Below are 27,521 nucleotides of genomic sequence, written 5' to 3' on the forward strand. Positions count from 1 at the left end.
TGTAGTTTTATTGTATTATATATAAGTAGTCACATTGCAAAATGATAAAATGAAATTCAATTCTTACCTTCAACCTTGATTGTACAAGTGGATATTGCTTCTCCAACATCATTTACTGCACGACATGTGTAGATGCCACAGTCATCAGGACGTGCACTAACAATATCCAGAGAAACCAGACCAAAGTCGAACATGGTTCTTACTCTTGTCCCTTTTTAAGTAAAAAAATGTATTAAAGAATAAATAAATAAATAAATACAAATACAGTTTAGTATAGCATGTATGTGAGTACATATTAAACTGCACTGCATTAGGACCTTGCTGTTCACAAAGACGTCTACAATACTATAAATTTGTGGATTGAGGGTTAAGGGCCTATGAAAAATAGACATTGTCAGTTGGCAAGGTATTTTTGTATAAAATATATTCAGAGCGGCTACATTTCAAAAGATAGCTGTTCAAAGAGGTTATATTCCGAAAGATATTCCCCAATGATAGATAACATTTAGTTTGTTCCAGTAATTTACATGTTCACCACTAGTGATGTTCATCAATGGAACCCTTTCAGACTTGCAGCATGAAATTTGACTGATTGACAAGTAGATTTGACAGAAAAAAAAAATCATCTGGTAAAGATTGAATGACAGGCACATCCAAGCCAATGAATATATAGGTACTGTAAAATTTCTCATGGGTGCATACAGCAAATTATTATTAGCCATATGGTGCAAGGAAGCCTGAGGCTTTTGCAGTACCAGCCAAAAAAAATGTTGATATCCAGCTCAGGACCCTGGGTGTGCCAAGCCCATACTCACCAGATGTGAGCCCCTGGGGTTAAATAACAGCTATGTGAGGTTAGATTTGCTAAATGATTGAGTGCATAACCCATGGTAAGAGAAATATGATCAAAGTGTGGACTACAAGTAGTCAAAGCAGCTGCTCACAATTCAGAAAATGGTCAAATATTTAATTATAAATAAGTAATAATCAAATGGAAATATTGCAAACTGCAAGGCTCTGATGTATAATTACATTAAGCCAAAAACACATTTACTTAAATGAACTAGTAAGAGTCATACTTTTATATTTTCTAATACAGAAAAAATTAATATGCTCCTCATGCATTAAACTTTTGTCACAGCGTCACTCTGTAGTCTGAATCGTGAAAATGGAAAGTGAACAGTTTGTAAGATACCTGGGCCATACACAGTTTGATACACCTGATATAAATGATATATATATATTATTTATGCCTTTATCATATTATATCATATAAAAGTGATAAAAGTTTCAAGGTGCCATTGATTTCCAATAAGAAATATGAACTAATTTCAAAAAATAATAATGGTTTCCAAGTCATATAACCAGTAGAATATTAGAGTAGAAACTGTTGTTTCATATTTCTGAATTTAAATTTGTCCAACAGTTATTACTTATTAGATAAATATGATTCCTGAAGGTTTTTAAAATATTATAAGTATTTAAAATTCTTCTAAAACAGAGTTTACCACCTGAACACAAAGACCCAAAAAAAGACTAACCATTTCTTAAAAATTGTAATGCTTATTCTCTCTAGTCTTTAGATCTGAAAATACATTCTTATTTGAAAGTTTTTATAAGACAAATATAGTAGATGGTCATGGTCATATCAAGCTGTTCAGTTGTAAGTGAAAGAATAAAAATAGCTATTTTTGGAACTTTTAATCAAGAAAATTTTAAAGCAATATTTTATCTACCTTTACTCAAATGTTTTCCTAATTACATTTAATGAAAGGTTTAGTATTTTTCCCCAGATATTAAACAGGTTTACATTTTCTGTTAAAAAGAACTGCTGTTCTTGAAGAAGTCTGTTTCCATTTTAAATATCATTAGAAGTCTATTCTAATACTATTTAAATGACAATTACTGTTGAAATTTTGATTTATTGATTTAAAAAGAACCAAATTGCACGTCCTCTTTGGAGGTCTTCCTCAACAGTAATATACATAAATAGGAAAGAAAAATGAAGAATCACAGAGATAAGACAGTAAACTCTGTAGTTCATAATAACCCAAATCACAGTAACACATACTGAGAAGTTTTTTCTGGTTGTAGGTCTAACACTTATCTTACCCTGTTAACTGTCTTGAATTAGCTCAAAAAGGGATTCCTTTGTGATTTCTTCTTATCTATTACAACTTTCAACATGCTCTGTAGGTCATTAATGGTATTCTACCTAGTCTGGAATGGAGGATCACATTAATTTCTTTCTTCTATTGGCATACAATGTTTCTAGCAGTTGATTTTGGATGTCCCTCTCTTTCTGCCATCCAGCAAAAGGACAAAGTTATATGACACCTACTATTGTACCTCTTGTGAAGAGATCTGGGTTCTTTCTGTTCTGTTCCACCTATTCTGTTCCATTGAGTGTACATGCCTTTTATATCCTACTTTTGACTGGTACTGCCATCTGCCTGTCATGTGGCCTTGGAATTAATGTTACTTCCTGGGGTGAGGTTTCCCAATACATGCTCACAGATTGTGTATATCACAGATTGTGTTCACAGATTGTGTATATCAATAGCTAAGATACTTTTCAAAATAAGCAAACATTCTCAGGAAAAACCCATATAGTACACTGCACCAATAAATGTTGTATTGCTCTTCAAATACTTTTGTTGTCACAATGAAACTGCCTTCAATTTTAATTTTCCCAGTGTTTGCTAAAAGTAATAGGAAAAAAATCTTGCTTGCAATGCTAGCCAAGCAGGTTTTTTCCCTGTTGAATTAGACTGCATTTGTTATATTTTAGTTTGCTGATCTACTTATACTTTATTAATTAATATTTCTTTACAAATTCAAGAAGCTGTGCACCAAAAAAAGCAAAAGTGAATTTATCTTCTTTATTCTGTTAATATTACTCCTTTTTTTTAAAATTAATATCTAACTCATCAAATTACAATTCTGACCACCTTTCTTTAGGCCAATTTTTTGTTTCATATGCTGAAAATTCAGCTGTAAACTATAAAGTGGGTCAGTCGTTAATTACAGAGGAATATATGTTAACTAAATTAAATTTCTGAATTACTAAATTTCACTAAACTAAAAAATGATTTATCGATTTTATTAGGTTTAATTTTAGATCCACATTTTCCTTCAAATGAAATGTTGCATTTCTACATGGGAAGAATTTGACTTCAAAACAGGATAGCCTCCATTGTTCGAACTTTGCTTGATCTTATTAAACAGCTATGTTAATTTTATTCATCCTATCAATTTTGTAAAATTTGCTTATCAACATATATGTTTCATTTTTTAAACTGCAGCACTCAGTTACAACATTAAGTCAGTTACAGATTCTGAATATTGACTTTACAGATGGGTGAACATGAAGGTGATGTTTTTGTGGAAAATATAGTTAACATTTAGCTAAGCACAGAAATCATACATTCACATTACATATATATAATGCTAGCATAATATAGTAATAATAATAACACAAAGAGTAAATATAAAGACGAGAACTACTAGAGATGGAATGGATTTGCCACTATTAAAAGTTTCTTTGAGAATCACTGTTCACAACCTTCTCTTTGCTGGGCAGGCACAATAATGATAACTCAATACCCCAATTTCGCAACTTCAGTAAAAATAAACAAGATATAAATGTAAATATTTCAAATATAAAAAAATATTTCCTACCTAAAATAAGATTTTTTCCATTCTTGTACCACTCTATTCTCAACTTTTCATCATTTGTAGGCTCAACTCTGCCTTCCACATGAATAAACTGCCCTTCTATTAGTTTCTCTTGGCTAGTTAGTTGCTTTGTAAAAATAGGTCTTCTAGCAGGAGTGGTATCCATCCAAACTTCAGAAATACGAGATGAATCATATTCAAACTTCTGAGTTTGTTTGAAGGTTTCAGGATGCTGGCTATCTCCAAATACACCATGGCGCCCTAAAATAGTAATAATAAACAAATTTATTTTCCATAAATTTTGAACATATTTTTATAAAAAATTTGGCATTAATTCAGTAATACAAAATACAAGTAGAAAAAATGATATGTGAAAAAAATATACAAAAATTAAAATCAATAATAAAATAAGAAAAATTAAATTAAAATAATACAACTATAGCAAATAAATTATTAATTTTTGTTTATGAATGTTTGCATTACTATTATTCACAGAAGTTATTTTAAATTTTTGCCATACATTGAAATCTCTCTCTCACACACACACACACACACACACACACACACACACACACACACACACACACACACACACACACACACACACACACACACACAAAGGCGAGTACAGTGGTCTCCAACAGTTTTTAAATTCTGTACAGTGGGATCAACTGACGATGTTACCAACAGTAAATTCTAAGTGGGAAGCATTCAAGGAATTAATTGTGGAAACTACTAAAAGTTTCATACCTATTAAGAAATATTGTTCAAGGTTTAGGCCTAAATGGTTATCAAATGAACTAATGAGACTCGTAACATAGAAGAAAAATGCATGGGATGCATATAAATTATCAAGCGACTCAGAAGCCTATGGCAGATATAAGCTAGTCTGTAATCAGGTCACAAAGGAGGTTAGGCAGGCGAAGGAAGATTATGAGAAATCCTTGGCAAAAGATGCTAAGAAAAAAAGCAAGGATTTCTTTACTCATATAAACTCTAAAAGGAAGGGGATGAATCTGATTGGTCCACTTGACATCGATGGTTCGACTGTTGATGATAATGCTCAGATAGCAAACAAACTGAATGAGTATTTTGCATCTACATTCACACGTGAGGAATTATTAAGGTTTGAAAATGGCAGAAGGTTATCAAATTGTAGCAGGATACTTAATGATTTTGTAATAACAGAGAGCAAAGTGGAGGAGAAATTGTTGAAGTTAAACATAAGAAAAGCACCTGGGGTGGATGGGATCTATCCAGTTATATTAAAGGAGGCGGCAAAGCAACTAAGCAAACCCTTAGCCATAATTATGAGAGCATCCTTGGACTCAGGGGAGGTTCCCACGGACTGGAGATGTGCAAATGTATCCCCAATTCACAAAGGGGGATCGAAGGGTGACACGAGTAATTACAGACCAGTTAGTTTAACTTCTGTTCCGGGTAAAATAATGGAGTCACTGGTTAAAGATGCATTGCAGGATCACCTAGACAAGACTGGAGCAATAATTCAGACACAGCATGGGTTTGTTAAGGGAAAATCTTGTCTGACAAATTTGATAGGATATTATGATGTGGTTACAAAGGAACTGGATGCAAAAAATAATTTTGAAATCATATATTTGGATTTCAGGAAAGCTTTTGACGCTGTTGCACATGGAAGACTATTGTACAAATTGGAGCAGAATGGTATTAAGGGTAAGTTGCTACAATGGATAAAAGGATGGTTAAGTGCGAGAAGACAGAGGGTGGTAATCAATGGGTGCTGCTCTTCTTGGACTAATGTTATTAGTGGAGTCCCAAAGGGTTCGGTGTTAGGTCGACTGTTGTTTTGTATATTTATAAATGATATTGATGAAGGTATATCAGGCTTAATGTCGAAGTTTGCAGATGATACAAAGGTTGGCAGGGTTGTTAATGACAGAAATGGCAGTGTGCTACTGCAACAGGATCTAGATAATTTGGGCAGATGAGCTAAGAAGTGGCAACTGAAGTTTAACCTTGACAAATGCAAAGTACTGCATATGGGTACTTTGCATTTGTACCAACTGTGTGATACTACACTTAAGGTGGTAGAAAATGAAAAAGACCTGGGAGTAATTGTGCAGTCAGATATGAAGTTTTCTGAGCAATGCAGACAGGCTGCCAGGGCAGATCATGGGGTTTTGTCAATGATATATAGGAATTTTGCTAGCAGGGAAAAAGAGGTGATTATCCCTCTGTATAAGGCAATGGTTAGGCCACGCCTTGAGTTTGAGTAATGCATACAAGTCTGGAGGCCTCATTTTAGGAAAGATGTTGAGCTACTAGAATGAGTACAGAGAAGGGAAAGAAGATTGGTGAGGGAAATGAAAGCGTGGTCTTATCAAGAACGGCTTAAGTTCTGCAAATTGCAGCATCTGGAGACTAGGCACCTATGATGTGATCTGATTGAGGTTTATAAGGCCTTGAATGGGTTGAGCAGGCTCAATTCTGATGGGATTCTTCCTCTTGCTCAGATTACGAACCTGAGGGGGGATAAATTCAAATTGAGGAAAGACAGTTATAGAATAGATGTGTGGAAATTTGCCTTTAGCCAGAAAGTAGTTGATTGCTGGAACAAACTTCCATGCAGCTGTGGAAGTTGATAGCTTAAATAAATTCAAGGAAGAACTAGACAAACATTTAGGGGAAACAGATGTGTGAAATGGGTTTTTTTGATTCAAGAAAGCAAGCTACATAAGCTTGCTTTCTTGAATCACATGCCTCTACTACTATTACTAATACTACTATTACTACTTCTAATTCTTGTTTTTTCTCTCTCTCAGGGTAATTCAGAAATTTTTTTGGCTGGTGCACCATACAGCCATACAATCCAATACAAAAAGAAAATGATATGCTTAGAAATTCTGCATAGTGAACTGTGCATATATCAATGGAATGCTTGCCTTTCCCTAAGTAATAATATTATCTCAAGATCACATTGATCTTTTGTTCTTCAGATATTAGTACATTAGAGATGCTATTTTTAGTTTCACAAATGCTGGAAGGTTTTAAATTCCATTTTCAGTCCAATTCTCAGTGATATAGATTGAGGATAGACAAATATAAAGATGGCCAATGTTGTTGGCCATCTCTATATTCATGCTCATAGCCATGAATAATGGAAGATATCAATTTATTGAGATGTATATATCACATCTAAGAGGCTACTTTCTGTGGAGTATGAGACCATGCATGGAATTTGATAATATTATGAACGTATTGTTCATATTAAATTAATATTTTTAAATTCTGTGGATTTAATTTAAATACACTTTTTAAATTAATATTTTCCGGTAAATGCTCCTCCAGGCAATATGATCTAGTAATCATGAAAACAACACTACTCGCCCCCAAATACAGACACATACTTCCTTAGATAAATATTAGTTACAAAAAGAAATCATGTGTAACTAAGGTACATAATAATTTTATATACATTCTAAATAAATGAGTTAAATTATTTCGTATGATATTACTACCTCTTATTTTAATTGAAGTACTTGTCACAGCCTCTCCAGCCCTGTTCACAGCTTTGCACATATATACCCCTGAATCTTCTGGAATAGTTGTGGTAATATCAAGGCTCACTAATCCAAAATCGTGCAACAGATGGAAACGAGCAGCTAAAAAAGAAGAAAGGGTATCTATGTAAGATGACCACAGTGCAAGTACAACAATTAAATTAATAAAAATCTCAATATGAAATGGAATAAAATGCAAAAAAAATTTATAGTAACAGATAACATTTTATAAATTCTTTGTACAGAATATAAGACCAGACTAAAAACTTAGTTTCTTAAATGTACAGAACTATCTCCTTATTTTTTTCAAATTTCAATAAAAAAAAAATATATATATACATATTACTATGGTCTACTATAAAGTAAGATTTATAAATTTATATTCCTTCTTATCAGAAACAGAAGTGAATTTATGATATTTGTATAATGAATTCACCTCCATTTCTGATGAGATGTAATCTTATATAAATAAGAAAATAATGGAAACACTGATGTAGTCATTACTATAATCAGGATGAGGTGAAGCTCACCCACTTCTTTTTAAAGCCAACTACACGCTGGGATATTATTTTGCACTAAATCTTTAAAATAATATCCTCCAGTAGTGGTTTTAGTACCCCTGGTACTTTTTTAAATAAGATTAGCTCCCTATGTGATGTACAGCTGCTATATTAGAAACAAATCTTTCACTGTGTGCACTCAATAATGGACCAGAACTCATCAAAATGCCTATAGTCCCATTCTTTACCATAAATATAGATAGATTACTGGTATGCAACATTGTTCTTATTACATTGTAAATATGTTTAATACCCTTTGACTGCACCAATTTGAATGTTTAATTGAATAACTAGCTTTAATTATTAATGTGTTTAGTTATTAATAGCTTTAGTTATTAATAACTAAAAATAAATAGCTTTAGTTATTAATAGAGGCTTAACAATTGGTGTGCATAACACAAAGCTCTTTATATTAAATATTAAATATCTCAATATATTAAATTTATAGAATAACATTTATATAAAGTAAATGAACAATTATTGATAACCATAAATTTAGTTTAAAGTAATAACTCTAAATATATTATGGTTAATAAATTTTAAGAATTTTACAAACTTTAGAAAAAGGTTTCCAGGTTTCTGTCATTCATATTCTTGATGAGGCAAGAATTGCAGAACGGACATACTTATAATATATCAGTCATCAATTTTGAAAAAAAAATCAATATGGTTTTGACCACAGTCAGCAACTTATGACCTATAAGTCATTAGGTGACACAATGTATTGGCTGACCCATTAATTCCATTCCAAATAGTAACTTCTAATGAATAAACAGATATACAGAATACTGGAAAATACAAAATTAAGTCGGAGCAATATGGCCTTAGTTGCTAATGCTCCTAAAAACCAAATAACAAACAAACAAACAAACAAAATTAAGTATAAAAGAGTAAAAAAAAAAAGGCATACTGCAGGTTATTTTTGAAATATTCAACATTAAACTCAGCAAGGAAAGATGTATTTACTTGAAATTTGCTATAAGCTCATGCTAAGATTTATATATTTACAAATAGATGCAAATAATGAATTTTAGCATGTAAATATATCATGTGGAGTGCAGATTGTATAAACTGCTCACTAAATAGAGGTGTGATGAGAAATTGACTTTTCAATTGATCCTTCACAAATTTCAGAAAACATATATTGAAAACAAAACATGGAAACACAAAAAGCTACTTACAACTGATCTTGACATTCAAACTTATTACAAAAGCAATGGATGAGATAATGGCAGAAAGCACCACTCATATGATTGTAATAAACTTGCATTAACATTTCATGCCAATTTTATCAGGTTTCATTAAAAACTCAATGGCCACACATTATTGCTTCTGCAAGAGCCAGGATATTATGCAATTGCCACATCCTGCTTACACAATATGGACTAATTATTACAGTTTAATTATCACACTTTGTACAAGAATTCAAACTACAATGGTGTGTGTGTGTGTGTGTGTGTGTGTGTGCGTGCGTGCATGCGTGCGTGCGTGCGTGCGTGTGTGTGTGTGCGTGTGTTTTATAATGCACATAAATGTGCATTATAAAAACTAAGAAACAGCTTTTCTATGAGTATATAAATTTGTCTAAACATTAGGGTTATTACTCTTTAATGAAAAAGTTTTCCTTGTGGGTTTTATCTATGTAGTACACTAGTAAAATTAGCACATTACTCCACAATAATGTTTATTTTATGGGAGAAAGTTATAAAAATTAAGCTTTACATTATGGGTTTCTGACAGCCTCTTGAACAGAAGCACAACATTCACAACTAATACAAAAGAGAAAAAGGAGCAGAACTGTAGCTTCTACACCATATAAACTATATTCCTGCACCATTTTGCTTAATGTATTAGTTGAGGGTGCTGTGATTGTGATCAAGGGATTAGCAGAAATCTTGTAATGCAAAGCTTAATTTCATTTATTTTTTCATTAAATAAATTGTTTATCAGTTTCCTATGGAGCATACTATTAATTATAATAGTATGTTTATTAGTGCTAATCAGTTTTTAAATACAATATGTATGCAAATTGCATTGATAAGATCTTATAAAGTAGCAAAATTTCACTTAGGAAGTTAATAACAATATTTAAATTTTTAAAAAATTGGTGGAAAGTTATTAAAATATAATTTATAAATTATTTTGTATCATACCTTTCTTTAATTCTATACCATTGATATACCATTCAATTCGTAAATGAGGATCCCCAACAGGAACTACACGACATTCGAAATGAGCAGGCTGTCCTTCTACTAGTTCTTCAGGTCCTTGCAGAGGAGATGTAAATACAGGACGTTCATAAATTCTTTCAGGTTGTTCGGGGCCACGATAAGCTTTGGCACTTTCAAGTTCTTGAATCTTTTCTAAGCCTTCAGGATGATGAGTATCTAAAAGAATTGATGCCTTGGCTACAAAGGAACAAAAACCATAGAAATATTATTAAGTTAATATTTTATATTATTGAATGCTTAAACACTTAAAAATAATCACCACATAGAGCAGAAAAATACTGGATATATTATACTTTAACAAGAGGAAATGTTACATGGGGATATCTTTTTTATAATTCCAATAATGATTAGGCAAATAACAAAATTATCTTTTTTTTTTCTTTTCTTTTATTAACTGCAATATTTCTTAAAAGTCTTACATCACAGGGTAAAATAAATTGAACTATTCTGATTTGAATGCATATAATCAATATATGCATTCAAATCAGAATAGTTCAATTTATTTCAACTATTCTGAAATATGGCAATCCAGGGACTAAGATATTTGATGGACCTTGGAATTTTTTGGATTTTTGGTGGTCATAGTATATTCAAAAAAAAAAAAAGATGCAAAAATTATTGCAAAAACGTACAAGGAAATAATGATAACGTATATATCCAGTAAAATATCTAACTTTAATTATAAATACTTTGGAGCTTTCAAGGCTGAACGTGCCTCTTTATCAACAAAAAAGAATGGAAACTTTAGAGATAAAAAATTAGTTTAACAGACACAGACTTGTGCTTGCCCTCGCACACCTCACTGCATGCACAAGCCTGTGTCTGTTAAGATAATTTTTTATCTCTAAAGTTTCCATTCTTTTTTTGTTGATAAAGAGGCATGTTGAGCCTTGAAAGCTCCAAAGTATTTATCCACAACAAAGGATGGAATTCTGTTCCACCAACCAACTACCCGCTGGCTAAAGGCAAACTTCTGCACATGTATCCTACATCTGTCTTTCCTCAATTTGAATTTCTGCCCTCTCAGGTGATTATTCTGAGCAAGAGGAAGAACCATTCAAGGCTTTATACACCTCAATCAAATCACCTTGCAGGTGCCTAGTCTCCAGACACTGTAATCTGCAAAACTTAAGCCTTTCTTTGTAAGAGCAACCCTTTGTTCCATTCACTAATCTTGTTGCCCTTCTCTGTACTCATTCCAACAGCTCTACATCCTTCTTAAAATGAGGCCTCCAGACCTGTATACAGTACTCAAGGTGTGGCCTGACCATTGCCTTATACAAGGAAATAATCACCTCCTTATCCCTGCTAGAAAAATTCTTGTATATCATTGACAAGACACCATGAGCTACTCTTGCAGACTGTTTGCACTGCTCAGAAAACTTCATATCTGCCTTCAAAATTACCCCAGGTCCTTTTCATTCTCTACCACTGTCAGTGTAGTACCACAGAGTTGATACATTACTCTGGGGTTACTGCTTCCCAAATGTAGTATTTTACATCGATGTTAAACTTCATTTGCCACCTCTCAGCCCATCTTCTCAACTTTTCTAGATCCTGTTGCAGCAGCGTACTGTCATTAGTGTCCTTAACAACCCTGCCAACCTTCGTATCGTCTGCAAACTTGGACATTAAGCTTGATATACCATCATCAGTATCATTTATAAATACAGAAAACAACAATGGACCCAACACTGAACCCTGAGGGACTCCACTAATAACATTAGTCCACGATTAGCAGTGTCCATTGATTACCACTCTGTCTTCTCCCACTCAACCATCCCTTTATCCATAGCAGCAATTTGCCTCCAATGCTGCACTGCTCTAATATGTTCAGCAGTCTTCCATGTGCAACAGTATCAAAAACCTTTCTAAGATCCAAATATATGATATCAAAGTTATTCCCTGCATCCAGTTCCTTTGTGACCACATCATAGTATCCAATCAAATTGGTCAGGCAAGACTTTCCCTTAACAAAACCATGCTACGTCCAAACTATAACTGAAGTCTTGTCTAGATGATCTGCAGTGCTTCTTTAACCAGTGCCTCCATTAATTTTCCTGGAACAGAAGTTAAACTAACAGGTCTATAATTACTTTTGTCACCCTTTGATCCTCCTTTGTGAATTGGGGTCACATTTGCACATCTCCGGTCTATGGTTACCTCCCCTGAGTCCAAAGAAGCTCTCATAATTATGGCTAAGGGTTTGCTTACTTCCTTTGCTGCCTCCTTTAATATAATTGGGTAGATCCCATCCACCCCGGGTGCCTTTTTTATGTTTATCTTCAACAATTTCTCCTCTACTTTCCTCTCAGTTATTACAAAATCATCTAGCTCACTGCCAGAGTTTAACTCACCTCTGCCATTCCCCTCCTTGAATAACTCCTCATGTGTGAATGTAGATACAAAATACTCAATTAGTTTGTTAGCCACCTGAGTAGGATCATGAACATTTGAACCATCAATATTCAGTGGACCAATCTGATTCATCCCCTTTCTTCTAGAGATTACATAGGTAAAGAACTCTTTGTTGTTTTTCTTTGCATCCTTTGCCAAAGATTTCTCATAATCTGCCTTTGCTTGCCTAATCTCCTTTGTGACTGGGTTACAGACCAGCTTATATCTATCATCGGCTTCCATGTCACCCATTAATTTATATGTATCCCATGCATTTTTCTTCTCTTCCATATGTCTCATTAGTTCATCTGACATCCATTTAGACCTAAACCTTGAACAATATTTCTTAGTTGGTATGTAAAGCCTAGTAGCTTCCAAGATAAATTCTTTGAATTGGCTGTCGATGATGATGTTACCATCATCAGTTGGTCCCACCGTATAGAATTTAAATACTGTCTCAGACCATCGTAGTCACCTTTACGAAAGCAAAAACCCTTCCCCTTACCCCTGATGATAGTTACCTCTTTGAGTAAATTCCACTTTAACACACTGTGATCACTGCCACCTAGTGGTTCCTTTATCTGTAGATTCTTAATGCATGAAGAATCACTACTGATAATAAGATCAAGAGTATTATTCCCTCTAGTTGCCTCCCGAACATGCTGATATAGAAAACAATCATCTAATAAATCCACAAAAGCCTTGCTAGTGTGTGAGTGACCAACCCACAAATTCCAGTCAATATCTAGGAAATTAAAATCCTCCATTATAAGACCCTCTGGTTTACTGGCCCACTCTATTTCCCTGTACAGTTCCTTATTATACTCATTAGAGTCATTAGGCCTATAACACACTCCTACTCTCAATTTTGATCTCTCAATGCTTATGTCACACCAAACTGACTCGACACTGCACTGTCCAGCGATGTCGACTGGCTTCACTTCCTTGGATTTTATCTGTTTCTTAACTAATAGCATAACCCCTCCTCCCTTCCTATCCTGTCTATCCTTCCCATACACATTGTATTCCCCAAATTCCAGTTCTGCATTCCTTATATCTGTTTGACACCACGTCTCTGATATCCCAACAATATCATCCTTTGATGTTTTGACCAACACCTCAAATTCATGAAGTTTATTTACCAAACTCCTAGCATTGGTGTACACGTAAATATACATGCACCTGTTCCTATTCTTAGCTACACTAGCACAACCCATGTGTTTACTTGTACCACAATGACTCCTAGCTGCATCTTGTTTTCCAGGCTGTTGCTCATTCCAATAGAAGCAGTGCAAGAATCACTTTCACCTCTGCCAGCGGCTACTGTTAATCTATTAGTCTGTGTATCACCCCAATCTAGCAGTTTTCCGACCCACCTAACACTGCCTCAATAGCATCAGCAAATATTCTTTCACCCTTTCTATTGAAGTGTATCCCATCCCTGTAGAAGCAGCCTCTCCTGTTAACAAGCACAGACCAGGCTGAGACTATCCTTCCTGTACACATTGTACTCCCCAAATTCCAGTTCTGCATTCCTTATATCTGTGTGACATCAAGTCTCTGATATTCCAACAATATCTGCCTTTGATGTTTGAGCAATACGTCAAATTTATCAAATTTATTTACCAAATTGCTATCATTGGTGTATACACAAGTATACATGCACCTGTTCCTATTCTTAGCTACCCTAACACAACCCATGTGTTTACCTGTAATGCAATGACTCCCAGCAGTCTCTGAAATACCCTGCATCTTGTTTTCCAGGCTGCTGCTCATTCCAATAGAAGCAGTGCAAGAATAACTTTCACCTCTGCCATTGGCTACTGTTAATCTATTAGTCCCCCAAGCTAGCAGTTTTCTGACCCACCTAACACTGCCTCGATAGTATTAGCAAATTTTCTTGCACCCTTTCTATTTAAGTGTATGACATCCCTGTAGAAGCAGTCTCTCCTGTTAATAAGTACAGACCATACTGAAAAAATTCTACTCTTTGAGCTTTGCACAATTTTTCCAGGGCTGAATTGATCGATAAGGATTTCATCATATGCTCCCTCCTATCGTGTCTGGGCAGAATTGCAGACACTTTCAAATTCAACCCTAATTCATGGCTTTTTTCAACAGTGACCTGTACTTCCTAAGTAATTCCGCCGATCTCCTACTCTATATACGTTATAGAGTAAGATATATATACGTTATCATTATTTCTTATACACTATGGATTCCAGTACAACAGGCCCATTTACTCTCAAAAAAGTACAATTTATTGTACATTATAACAGAGAAGTTCAGCCTCTCTTTCAAGAGAAAAGTACAGTAAATACATAACATGTATTGTACAGTATAGTAAAAATAAAATTAGTTCCCCTTTATTATATATATTTTGCGTAATGTGATATATTTTGAAGGAAAAATTGGGAGAAAATTTTCACACAACTAACAATACAATTTCTTACATAACAGATAAGGACCTGTGTATGTGTTGATTCTGAAAGGCTACAGTCCCCTGAAAGAGATCTTGGCTACTTAATTTTTCTTTAGGAAACATATGGGCAACACTGTTTAGAAAGAATTTAAAAGTTCCAAAAACATTCACTAAACAGAAAACGTTTTTGGGGAATCATTACCTCTAGCAGAGTGGTCAAGAGCAGGAGTGCAGTAGCACATGCTCTTTGAGTAGACCGAGGTTCAAGCCCCTGACTGCTAAATACGGCCAATCTGCCAACCTGCACTGGACCAGCGTGGCAGATTATGGTCCATTTTCCTCAACATGAACTGTTGAGGAGGCTTCCATTGTGCAATGGGTTGATAATGGCTGCAGTTTTTACCTCAGTCAAATGCTTAATATATGAATTATGAAACTCAGAAACTGAGCGATCCATTGCTTATTATCAATGAGTCACTAATCTTATTCATGAATAGCAATTACAGAATCTCATTACATAAAAGTTTCTCAATGCATTTGGAGTGCAGTAAAAACTTAGGGCATGAACAAAATCCCCACCTTCAAAATTAGTTTTAATTTACTATTTGGAAAAATGACTAATCTAAGAACAAAAGATTCCAATTCTTAGGAGACATGCAGGATTCCCTCATGTTTCTAAATATAGCCAGAAAACGGGTGGTGCAGGATGATGAACTGCCGAATTTGGAAGGGTCAACTATAATTGTTTACCAAGTCAAATAATAAGTTAATAATGCAGGATTTAGTAATGATATTTTAATAATAAATCATTATTATTTTATAAGATTAACTATATGAATCACAAGTCTTAATAAATAGAATAATATAAAAGAAGATTGCAATTTTCACTTAAGTTTATCTTCAATAAAGGGAAGATTACTTACATTTTACTTTGAAAGAAGCAGTGGTAACAGCTTCACCTAATTCATTTGAAGCCCGACACATATAAACTCCTGTATCATCTGGTCGTACATACTGGATGTCAAGTGCAACATAACCAAAGTCATGAGTTGTCTGGAAACGAGAACCTGGAAAGTTTCAAATAAAATATTAAATCAAAATATATCATGAATATCAGCTGAGAAGACAGATGTAAATAACAAACATAGGCAGCTTTTAGCTTAGGCACAGTGGATCTTCTATTCCATCACAGTATTGTAAACTGACTAAATTATTCTTTATAGCTTGTCTTAATAGTGGCATTCATATATAACAAGATTCTATAGTGGTTATTTTATGATTTTACCAATGTATAAATTTACTGCCAGGTTTTCATATATTCATAATGGCATGCCAACTTTGGAAGTACTGTATCTCAAACCTCATCCTAGAATTCTCTAGGACTAGGTTTGTAGCCCCTGGAGAATACACTGCCATTGCTATCAAACTTCTGTCCTCCCAAAAATTCTTTTTAATGGCCTGAAGAGGTGGAAATCTAAAAGAGACAAGTCTTAACTATGGAAGTGTTGAATGTTGGATATATTATAATCACAGAAAACAAAAATGATCCCTTCTTGACCTTATTAGGATGCATTTTCCTCAATTCTGCTATCACTTGCACTGTCTGTAGATCAAAATAATACCCAATTTGCAGGGCTTCTGATAGATTAACCTATCAGAAGCCCAGAAGACCAAAGCAATGACTCTTGTCGGTGGACTTTATTTTGAATTATTTTGGCAGCGGGGAATTCATGTAATGAAAATATATACTTGTCTGTTTGCTTTTGTGTACTGATGGACCCATGTCCATTACACATAATCACATCAAGAAATGCATTCTCCTCCCTTCTGTAAAGTTCCAAATGCTTAGAAGCAGCTCAAATATTCACACTTTGTGATCAAATGTCAGAGGTGTTTGGCATGCATCTTATACTCATTTTTTTTAAACAAAAGCACTTGTGAGTGACTACACTTTACATTTTAGTTTAAGAATAAGTTTTTCAACTCTGTTAATGTTCATATGATTGACTGCTCATAAAACATTCTTGGAGATTGCTCAGATCTCCAAGAACAAACAATCTATCTGATCAGACATTTTCCAACTAGAAATGTGTGATCATATTTTATGAATATGCAACTCCTGATGATCCTGATGTACTTACCCTGATGGCATGGAAAGTTTTGTTTCACAGCTTTCCTTGAAAACAGTGCACCAAACATACACCTGTGTTTTCAACAGCACACCATTTCTGAACTGTACTGCAAGTCTTTAGTGAATATCAGCTAGCTTTCAGCCTTCTTCAGCCAAAAATTTCATTACATCACTGCTCCACCTAGCTAACCTCTCTGAAATATTCAGATTATCTTAGTATGGGAGTTACATTAATTCTTCATCTTCATTTCTTCATCTCATTTAATCACTATTTCATTACTGTTGTAGATTCCTTAAATCAATTTAAATAGTTGGTTGAGTGTATACTTTTCTTGTAGACTCTTCAGTAACCTATTCCTATTTACTTTATCAAATGCTTTCACATAATCTATATATGTTATATACTTTTTTTGTGAAATTCCCTTCTTTTCTTGATTAGCACTTTCAACACAAATATGGGATCTTCCTTTTCAAAACCCATTCTGTTCTAACAATTTATTTTCTATTATCTTGTTTAATTTCCCTCTTAAAATACTTGCAAAAATTTTATATTCAGATGTTAAAAGACCTATAATAATATAAAATAGTTATTATAATCTCGCTTCCTGTTTTGTATACAGGAATTATGAAAATCTTTTTCCATTCCTTTGAAATTTAAACATATTAAGAACACCAAAATGAACAAAATGAAAATTAAAAAAATAAAAAAAATAAACATTAACTGCATTAAAATACTGATAGAAATATTTATTTTTATAAAATTTCATAAAATTTAAATGTTTATAAAAATATTTTCCAAATATATTTTATAGAAGATATTTTAAAAAGATCTAATAAAAAATACAACTTTTACTTTAAAATCCTTAATCAATTTAAATAAGAAATCAAAATTAAAATAATATCAAATAAAAAGATATAAAAAAAAGCAAATATAAAGTTCAACACTAACTGGTTTGAAGAGGCTTTTCCTGGAAGAACCATTCCACTTTGAGAGTGGGATCACCTACAGGAATAAGACGGCATTCTAAATGTGCACTTTCTCCTTCTATAAGGCTGTCTAAGTTTTGAAGAGGTAATGTAAATACAGGACGTTGGAATGTTCTTTTCTCGACATACTCATCTCGAGGTTGCCGAGATACATCTTCTAGTGCTTGTATCTTTGCTAGTCCCTCAGGATGTTGGGTTTCTAATATTATAGAACTCTTACCTATGGGAGTACAAAGGTGAATGAATTTAAGTCATAAAAAACTTTACATCACAGTGATTTCTGTGATATAGTACATATTAGTATAATGAACAGCAAATTCAGAGTTTAAAACAATGATAGTCATAAATTTAACCTCTTACTGATATTTTTGATCATTTATATTGATTACATATTTTTATAATGAAATTATGTTGTGTGTGTATTGATATTCAAGGCACATAGGATATTTTCTGTGTGCAGATGACTTCCTATGCCCTGGTGATGGCTATTGCAACAAGACAATGACAGCAAGAACTACAATAAATTTTAATATCAGAAAATTCAAAAATAAAAAAGTATGTTTTTACCTTCTTGCACCATATTGATAATTTAATATTAAATAACTACATTTTGCATTCACAGTCTAACTTGCAAAATAGCATCATTATACGTTCATAAGAATTTATACATTCATTTGTTGCACATGGAAGACTGCTGCACATATTGGAGCAGTGTGGCATTGGAGGCAAATTGCTGCTATGGATAAAGGGGTGGTTGAGGGGGGAGAAGACAGAGAGTGGTAATCAATGGACACTGCTCATTGTGGACTAATGTTATTAGTGGAATCCCTCAGGGTTCAGTATTGGGTCCATTATTGTTTTCTGTATTTATAAATGATATTGATGATGGTATATCAAGCTTAATGTCCAAGTTTGCAGACGATACGAAGGTTGGCAGGGTTGTCAAGGACACTACTGACACTATGCTGCTGCAACAGGATCTGGAAAGGTTGAGCAGATGGGCTGAGAGGTGGCAAATGAAGTTTAACGTTGACAAACGTAAAGTACTACATATGGGAAACAGCAACCCCAGAGCAACGTATCAACTCTGTGGTACTACACTGACAGTGGTAGAGAATGAAAGGGACCTGGGGGTGGTTGTGCAGGCAGAAATGAAGTTCTCTGAGCAGTGCAGATGGGCTGCAAGAGTAGCTCATGGTGTATTGTCAATGATATATAGGAATTTTTTTAGCAGGGATTAGGAGGTGATTATTCCCTTGTATAAGGCAATGGTCAGGCCACACCTAGAGTACTGTATACAGGCCTGGAGGCCTCATTTCAAGAAGGAAGTAGAGCTGCTGGAACGAGTACAGAGAAGGACAACAAGATTAGTGAATGGAACAAAGGGGTCCTCTTACGAAGAAAGGCTTAAGTTTTGCGAATTACAGTGTCTGGAGACTAGGCACCAGCGAGGTGATCTGATAGAGGTGTACAAAGCCTTGAATGGTTTGAGCATGCTCAATGCTGATGGGATTCTTCCTCTTGCTCAGAATAATCACCTGAGAGGGCATAAATTCAAATTGAGGAAAGACAGATGTAGGATAGATGTGCGGAAATTTGCCTTTAGCCAGCGGGTGGTTGTAGGTGGAACAGACTTCCATCCCTTGTCGTGGAAGTTGATAGCCTAAATAAGTTTAAGGCTGAGCCTGACAGGTATTTCGAAAGAACAGAGGGGTGAAGTGGAAGTGGTTATTTTTTATTTATTTATTTTATTTATTTATTTGTTTTGGCTGATGCTGCATACGCTTGCTTTCTTGCATCAAATGCCAATGTTAATGCTAACATTTATATATTATACATTCATGCAAAATAGCATCATTATACATTCATAAGATACTCCAGAATCTATCCAGAATATATTTTAAAATGCTATTCTACTAGAACCACTATTACAGATCATAGTAAGAGTGTTCCTTTCTCCTCTGTTGTTGTTGTTGTTATTTGGTTTTTAGGAGCTTTAGCAACTAAGGCCATAATGCTCCGGGGATATGCGGTGGATAATTCCCTGACCTTTCCGCATTCTCCATATTTGGTGGCTCACGGGCTCGAACCCCGGTCTAATCAAGAAGCGTGTGCTACGCACTGCTGCTCCTGCCCACCTGGCTACGGAGCTGCCCCTTTCTCCTCTGGTAGCATTATCATGATGAAAATTGACTACAATTTCTCATTCAATTTTCCTTCAGTATTTTAACTAGAGTAAGACATTATATGTTCATAACCCTTCCTGGATAGTTACTATATTTATTTTGTTGTATGTCACTTGGTTTTCAGAATGCAATTATTATAACTTATATTTTATTTTGCTGCATCTTTATCTTTATTTCATAAATCCATGTAGTGAAAGAGTTATTTATTTAATATAATTTTTCATACATTGCATACATCCAGGTCTTACAAAACTTGAATTTATGAAAGTTTATGCTAGATATTTTTTGTGATAAATTCCAAGATGAAAAAAGTGGAGTAAATATAGAGAAAAATGAAACAGAATAAAACATAAATTAATTAGAATTATGATAATCTCACTGTAAGTTATATTAAATGAAACAGTACACTGTGATTATAAAGTATACTGTACAACAAGTAAACATCAATAAATAAAATTATATTATTATTATTAGCCATATGGTGCAAGGAAGCCTGAGGCTTATGCTGCACCAGCCAAAAAAAAAAAAAAATTTCTGAAGTACCCCAAGAGAGAGTCAGAAGTAGAAGGGAATCACCAAGAAAGAGAAGTATGATGATATCCAGCTCAGGACCTTGGGTGTGCCAAGCACACACTCATCAGATGAGAACCCCTGGGCTATGATGACAGTAATAATATATAATTTAAAGATGAATATTCAAGTCATAAATTCAATGAATAGATATCAATCCAGTGACTTCTGATTGATATCAGTAAGTACAAATTTAAAAACAATATTTGTGAATTTTTGGATTTCAGCATTTTAACCAATTTTTTTTTTAATCTGTGAAGGCACTGATATTTCTATCTGTGTCAATTGTTAATGGGTGGTTTTATGCTGCTGCTTCTGATTCAATGCAACCAGCTTCTATATGTATTTCACTGTTAGAATTTAATGTTGGTTTTGTTTATACAGATTTCTTTTACTTCAATATTTATAAAGTTTTTCCATTTTAGGAGTTTCATTTTAATCTTTTTTATAATTGTGATGATTACACTTTTTATTTTTTTATTTTTTCAAAGTGTGTGGTAATTGAAATATAGTAAGCTTCTTTCATTTATTGTGGCTCTATCTCTACATTTTTCACTTAATTTTATTTGTGGATTTGCAGATTACATCTAAATTGAATGTTTTGTTAGTCTTTTATTTGGTCACTTAGCTTTAAAGTATATAGTACAGTTATGGGTCCTATATTCTTATCTCTTTTGGTTTATGCCATCTGTTCAGCATTCTTTATCATAACATATGGATATCCACTGTTTCTGTAACTGTCCAAGTGTTATTGGTTTGCTGTTTTCAAAAATCCAGCAAAACGTTTTCTATGAATATTAAAGATATTTTGCCTGATTAATAAAAGGCTTAATAATAGTAAGGTGTTGTTTTCTTCAACTTCTAGTTTGAAATTCATTTTAATTGATATTCAAATAAACTAATATAAAGCAGCCAAAGACTTCAGTGAACTGCCTGAAAAGGCATGTCACAGCACAGAATATTCATTCTGTATATTTGTAAAGTTAATGGAATTATATAGCTTCTTGCCTCAATCTGTTTTCTTGAGATACCGTTTATTTTTACCTGTGCTAAAGTTGTTGAGCATGTCCAAACTTTCAACTGTTATAACACTTGCTTTATTAGTGATGCAGTAAACAAGACTGCTGAACTTTTGCAAAACTATTAAATTGTCAAAACTGCCAATATTTGCATGTACTTCCTTTTGTTGATATTTCTAATTCAATATTATATTCTCCTATTATTTTTGATTGTATTACTTATCTTGTATTGTTTATTTACACTATGTTAATTACTTTGTCACATTTGCAATACAATCAGTTATGCTATAATGCAGTACATGTGTTCCTAAAAATCTCCACATTATGGTATTTTGTGCATTAAAAAACAACAGGGCTTATGAGAAAAATAGGGATAGGGAGAGAGCACTCAAAAATGTTCAGTCTGGTAAGTAAAACACTAAAAAAAATTAGAAACCCAATAAAATTGCTAACACAGGTTTAAATATCTTAAATTTCTAATAAATAAATAAGCATTACAGTAAATATAGCATGTTATCTTGACAAGATATATCAGATTTAGACAAGAGTGTGAGTGCATACAGGGTTCTGACATAAGTCACACTTGTGACTTATGTCAGAACCATACACAAGCTCAAACAATATGTAGTCTACAAAAGTTTATTAACTGCAAATTTACTTCATATCTAAGAATGCATCCCTCACATAAATTGGAAGTTCAAGTTTCAATGGCAATGGGAGAATTAAGCTCAATAACTAGATGCTTGTATAGTTAATATAAAATCAAATATAACATTTTATTAAAGTGTACTTACTATGCACTCTGATGGTAATAGAACTAACAGCTTCACCAATGTTGTTTTTGGCTTTAACTGTATAGGTGCCCTCATCGTGTGGGAAGGCATGAGCAATGTCCAATGCCACATAACCAAAATCGAATGTGATATGGAATCTTGTAGCTAAAAATTATATTATTTTTATATGTATAAACCCAAATAAAAATATAAAGTATGCATTAAAATATTCAGACTGTATGAAAATTCACAGAAAAAGAATAAATGTTATGTAGTTTCCATTATATAACACATATGACTATTTACAGGATGGGTATATATTATTCACAACATTGCTGCCATAAAAAGAGTATTACAGATGAAGAGAAATATTTTATTTAATTTGAAAGAGTAACTCAAAATGTTTTTCATTACATACATTAAAGGTTTCTATGTAGGCTCCATTTGTATACCAAGGAGGTCAAAATGATGTTCATGCAAAGAATGTGTTTTCGTGTAAACAATCTATTTTATAATGAAATGAATAAATATGTAGTTCTTACCAGCATCTAAGGGTTTTCCATTATGGAAAAAGTCTATCTTCAGTTGAGAATCATGAGCAGGCTCAACACGACATTCCAGATGAATACTGTCTCCTTCATTAACTTCAGTTGTTCCTCGAAGTTCTGATATAAAGTACGGAGAACAAATTGGCCTTTCTTCAATTTCTGTAGATTCATATCTTGTTTGGCATTCTAGCTGTCTAATTTTCTCCAAACCTTCTGGATGCTGAGTATCATAATAAATACTGCGACGAGCTGAAAGAATAACATATTCATATATTAAGTTGCAAGAAATAAAATATAATAAATATACAATATGTAATAAATAATAAGTATACATAAATAATAAATATACGAGGTGGGATCAAAAAAGTTTCAAGTCTGAATTTTTAATTAAATAAATATTGTATTTACACATTTAATTTTTCAAAATATGATGACCTTGGCTATTTACATATTTTTTTCCATCGATTATACAATTTCTAAAAAAGCTTTTTTTTTTTTTAAGTTCATGAATTATGTTTGTCATAGCTGCAATAACTTCTGCTCTACTAGAAAATTGCTTTTCTTTTAATAAGCCCTTTAATAATGTAACTTAATAATTATTTTAATTAGTCAATAAACATTGAATAAAAAAAAATTTTCACTTTTTTTTAACACATTCCATTCTAGAAATTTTTTGATCCCAACTTGTAAGACATTTAAAAATGGAACTGTAACCTACAAATAATAATCCTATTTATTATCACTAAAAACTTATGGATCTAAGAATTACATTCCTAGATTAACTATTAACATTTTAAAAAATATATAAAGATGCATTAAAAATTTAAATTTATCTGATAATAGTCTATGGAAGAGGAGGGGAGAGAAAAGGAAAGGAAAAGAAGTATTATTATAGCTAATATTAAATATATATTATTTAAAAAAAAACAATTTTAATTAGTTTTCAACTCATACTAATTTCAAGCAGCTATTTGCCAACAAAGCTGTTTATCCTCAATGCTTTCTTGACTTGTATTGATATCAAAAATAAAACTACATCTAAATATTGAGTATGTGTTTAATTGCTTATTCAGCTGACATAACTATTCCACAACTTAAAGTTGTGGAATAGTTATGCATTAGCAATCAACACAATTTACACCAAGTTATTAATAAAGCAGTAATTTATTAACACTGATTTTTTAAAATGATCATATATTTCCTCCTCCAGATTTATTGAATGACAGAAATTTCCACCATCCAATAATTCTGATGATGGAAAGTTAAAGCTGAAGCCATTGTGGTAATAAATTATTATTTTATTAACAAAATGTGTAGCTTGTGTTTCTTCATATTAACCCAATGCCTATTCAATTATATGCATATATTTAATTGATTGTCTACACAACTGTTTAATAAGTAAAACATACACAAACTATAATAAGATTTGTGTTGCTTATTGTTAACTTCACCTATTTATCCATCTTAAAATTTTTAACCTTATTTATTTTAACAGTAACTTTAATTTTTAACTTTATTCTTCTAGGCTTGTTAACTACAAATATGAACAAAATAAATAAATAAGTAACAAATCCAAATACTGGAAAAATTTTCTATCCATAATCTAATGCTTACTTACCTTGTACTTTTATGGAACATGTAGTTACTGCTTCACCCATTTCATTTGTGGCTTTGCACATATAGGTGCCGCTGTCTTCAGGGAATGTATATAATATATCCAAAGCAACATATCCAAAATCATGGATTGTTCTGAAACGGTGTCCTATAGCAGAAAAAAATAATTTATGTACTAATGACGATAAAATATTCTATATTGCAGCTCACTACCAATTTCATATTTATAAAATTAATTGTGATAATCATCTGCAAATCCACAAATTATTCTCCATCTGTAAAACCTGTTATAACTAAGTAATTCACAATGCTAATTACTATCTTTATTTCTATATTTGCTTCATGGACCATCTTTCTGAATCAAATTATCCTTCTCTTATATCAATACTTCTGTAATTATTGATAGCGTTTCCAGTGTACACTGCATTATTTAGGATAATGTTTATTTCATTGTAAACAATGAAATAAACCTGTGCCCACTGTTTCATTGTAAACAACAAAACAGTGTGTTTGTTTCTTTGTTTAAGGGTTTTATGGCACATCAGCATCTGAGGCCATATTGTGCCAAGTCAACAAAACAGTGGGCACAGGTCCAACAAACACTCACAATGCATAATGGAAATGGTAAAAAAAATAATGAACAGACTTTAGAGTTATTTTAATTTTTTTTTTTAATTTTAATTTTACAAAGTTTTTGAATAACTAGGTTCATATTTAATAAATCTGAATTTAAGTGTTTTTCCATAGGTTGCAAAGCTTTCGGAAAATATATAATATGCTCTGATAATGTTTATAATAAAGATATAAAAACTGTGTAAAGAAAAAACTGTCATGGAATTAATATATATGATAATAAACTCTACTTTCTCAGGACTTTAACTTTTTTTGTTAACAATGAAAAATCTTGGAAGACTCTCTAAGTCACACTTAGAAAATTTTGAATTTAAATGCATAGTTACATGAATTTTAAAATATTTTAAGTTTTAAACTACTTTATACTATTATTAAAAATTCATTCTCCTATTTTAAAAATTGCAATTAAAAAAAAAAGAATAATATATATATATATTTATTATATATATATATATATAATATATATATATATATATATCCATTCCAAAAACTGCAATTTTGAGTTCATTGCAATGAATACTGCAATATCAAGACATTCAATACAATAGTGAATTTCATTGCAAAAAATTTTGTTAAATACAGAATCAAAGATATTGTGTGATATAATAAAAGTACAAGTATATGAGCTAGAATTTTCTTTGATGGCTAATTCCAGTTAACACAGCAATGATGTAAAAAAATACCTGCCTGCAATACATTCTTGCAACTTTTTAATTGTTACAGACATCATCCTTCTGTTATTGTATATGGTTAATCTTTTAATAGGACTTTTAGTAGAATGACCAAGCTAATATAACAAAGATATATCGGCAAATTTCAGCAATAATTATGAGGAAAGGATATTATGTGGGGGCTTACTGAAAATTCCATTAAGTTAAGGGAAAAAACTTTTATACCACATGAATGAATTAATTTTATATTAACTTCATTTAGACAAAAATATTGGTACAAAGAAATAACAGTGAGCTGCGCAACCTAGAATGTTGTAGATGGGAAAGGCAAAAACAATAATACAGCATCAGCCAAAAAAACCCACTTCGCATATCACTTGTTCATTCCCTGTAATAGTTTCTCTAGTTCTTCCTTGAATTTATTCAAACTAGCCACTTCCACAACACTGGATGAAAGTTTGTTCCAACAATCAAGTACCCACTGGCTGAAGGCAAATTTCCATACATCTATTCTGAAACCATCCTCCCTCAATTTGAAATTATGCCCATTTTATTTAAGAATTTATTTAAAAGAGGAACAACAGGAAACTCAAATTGTGCCAACAAAGCAGACGTCTTTTTTAAAGAAAAGTACTGCATATGACAAGATCTGATTTTTTTTAAAATGCACAAACCAAACTGCAAATTTCAGAGCTTAGCTCACTAATTATAGGAATCGTTTTTATAGGAACCATTTCACTAAATACAGGAACCGTTTTTTAATCACAATGGCATCATCCGCATTAAATTCATAGAATACAGAACTGGGACTATAAGGCTATATGTTGAAGCATTTTGCCCAAACGTGTTGTCAGAAGGGAAAAAATGACAGAAATAGATTCAAAGGGACTGAATTTTTCTATGGGGTAAGTGTTAGTATAATGTATAATATATGGTACTACCATACGTTTGTTCTGGGTTGCCAGATTAGACAATTCTTTTAAGCTATTTTTAGTTAAAATTCTAAATTAACTTTGAAGGCAAATTTATAAAAATGAGCATCTGGTATAAAACAAATTTAATTTTTAAAAGACACTGTGAAAATCAAATGTACCTGTTTTTATTTCGATGCCATTCACAAACCATTCAACTTTTAGTTTTGGATCATTGATTGGTTCTAACCTGCATTCTAAATGAGATGCCTGACCTTCTACAATATTGTCTAGACTTTTGAGTGGAGTAATGAAAACAGGCCTTGAAATAACTGGAGTAATTTCTTCTGCTTGTGTAACATATGTTTTCTCTAGTTCTCTTATTTTTTCTAAGCCTTCCTTATGAAGGGTTTCAGTGTACACAGAACTCTTAGCTAAAAAGAAATACATGCCAATATTATTTAAATAGGTCAACTTCAGATTTATTCACTATTAGCAATTATTTAATTAAATGAGAAATAAATAATTCTGTAAAATTTGTGTCCAGATTCAGAATTAACATTATAGAATTTGTTTAAAAAGTTAAGTTTCCTAACTTTTTGTTTAAAAACATTATTAAAACCTTATGACCAGTGTTATCAAGAAAGG

The 27,521-nt window shown here is 32.6% G+C and overlaps 1 protein-coding gene across 1 annotated transcript in view; it reads right to left on the reverse strand.

Moving 5' to 3' along the window:
- LOC150082232 (uncharacterized) overlaps window positions 1-27,521 on the reverse strand; it is a 1,008,282-nt gene that overhangs the window by 476,953 nt on the left and 503,808 nt on the right. The window contains exons 72-81 of the mRNA XM_090379191.1: window positions 27,056-27,307; window positions 24,663-24,806; window positions 23,039-23,293; window positions 22,518-22,661; window positions 17,911-18,168; window positions 15,754-15,897; window positions 9,934-10,188; window positions 7,179-7,322; window positions 3,682-3,939; window positions 68-211 (exon numbers count right to left, since the gene is read on the reverse strand). Of these exons, the coding sequence (XP_090235317.1) occupies window positions 68-211; window positions 3,682-3,939; window positions 7,179-7,322; window positions 9,934-10,188; window positions 15,754-15,897; window positions 17,911-18,168; window positions 22,518-22,661; window positions 23,039-23,293; window positions 24,663-24,806; window positions 27,056-27,307 (1,998 nt within the window). The remainder of the gene's footprint in view (window positions 1-67; window positions 212-3,681; window positions 3,940-7,178; window positions 7,323-9,933; window positions 10,189-15,753; window positions 15,898-17,910; window positions 18,169-22,517; window positions 22,662-23,038; window positions 23,294-24,662; window positions 24,807-27,055; window positions 27,308-27,521) is intronic.

The sequence above is a fragment of the Mastigoproctus giganteus genome, chromosome 8 (genome assembly GCF_048544385.1).
Source record: "Mastigoproctus giganteus isolate SK-2022 chromosome 8, ASM4854438v1, whole genome shotgun sequence".
In the NCBI taxonomy this organism is placed as follows: domain Eukaryota; kingdom Metazoa; phylum Arthropoda; class Arachnida; order Uropygi; family Thelyphonidae; genus Mastigoproctus; species Mastigoproctus giganteus.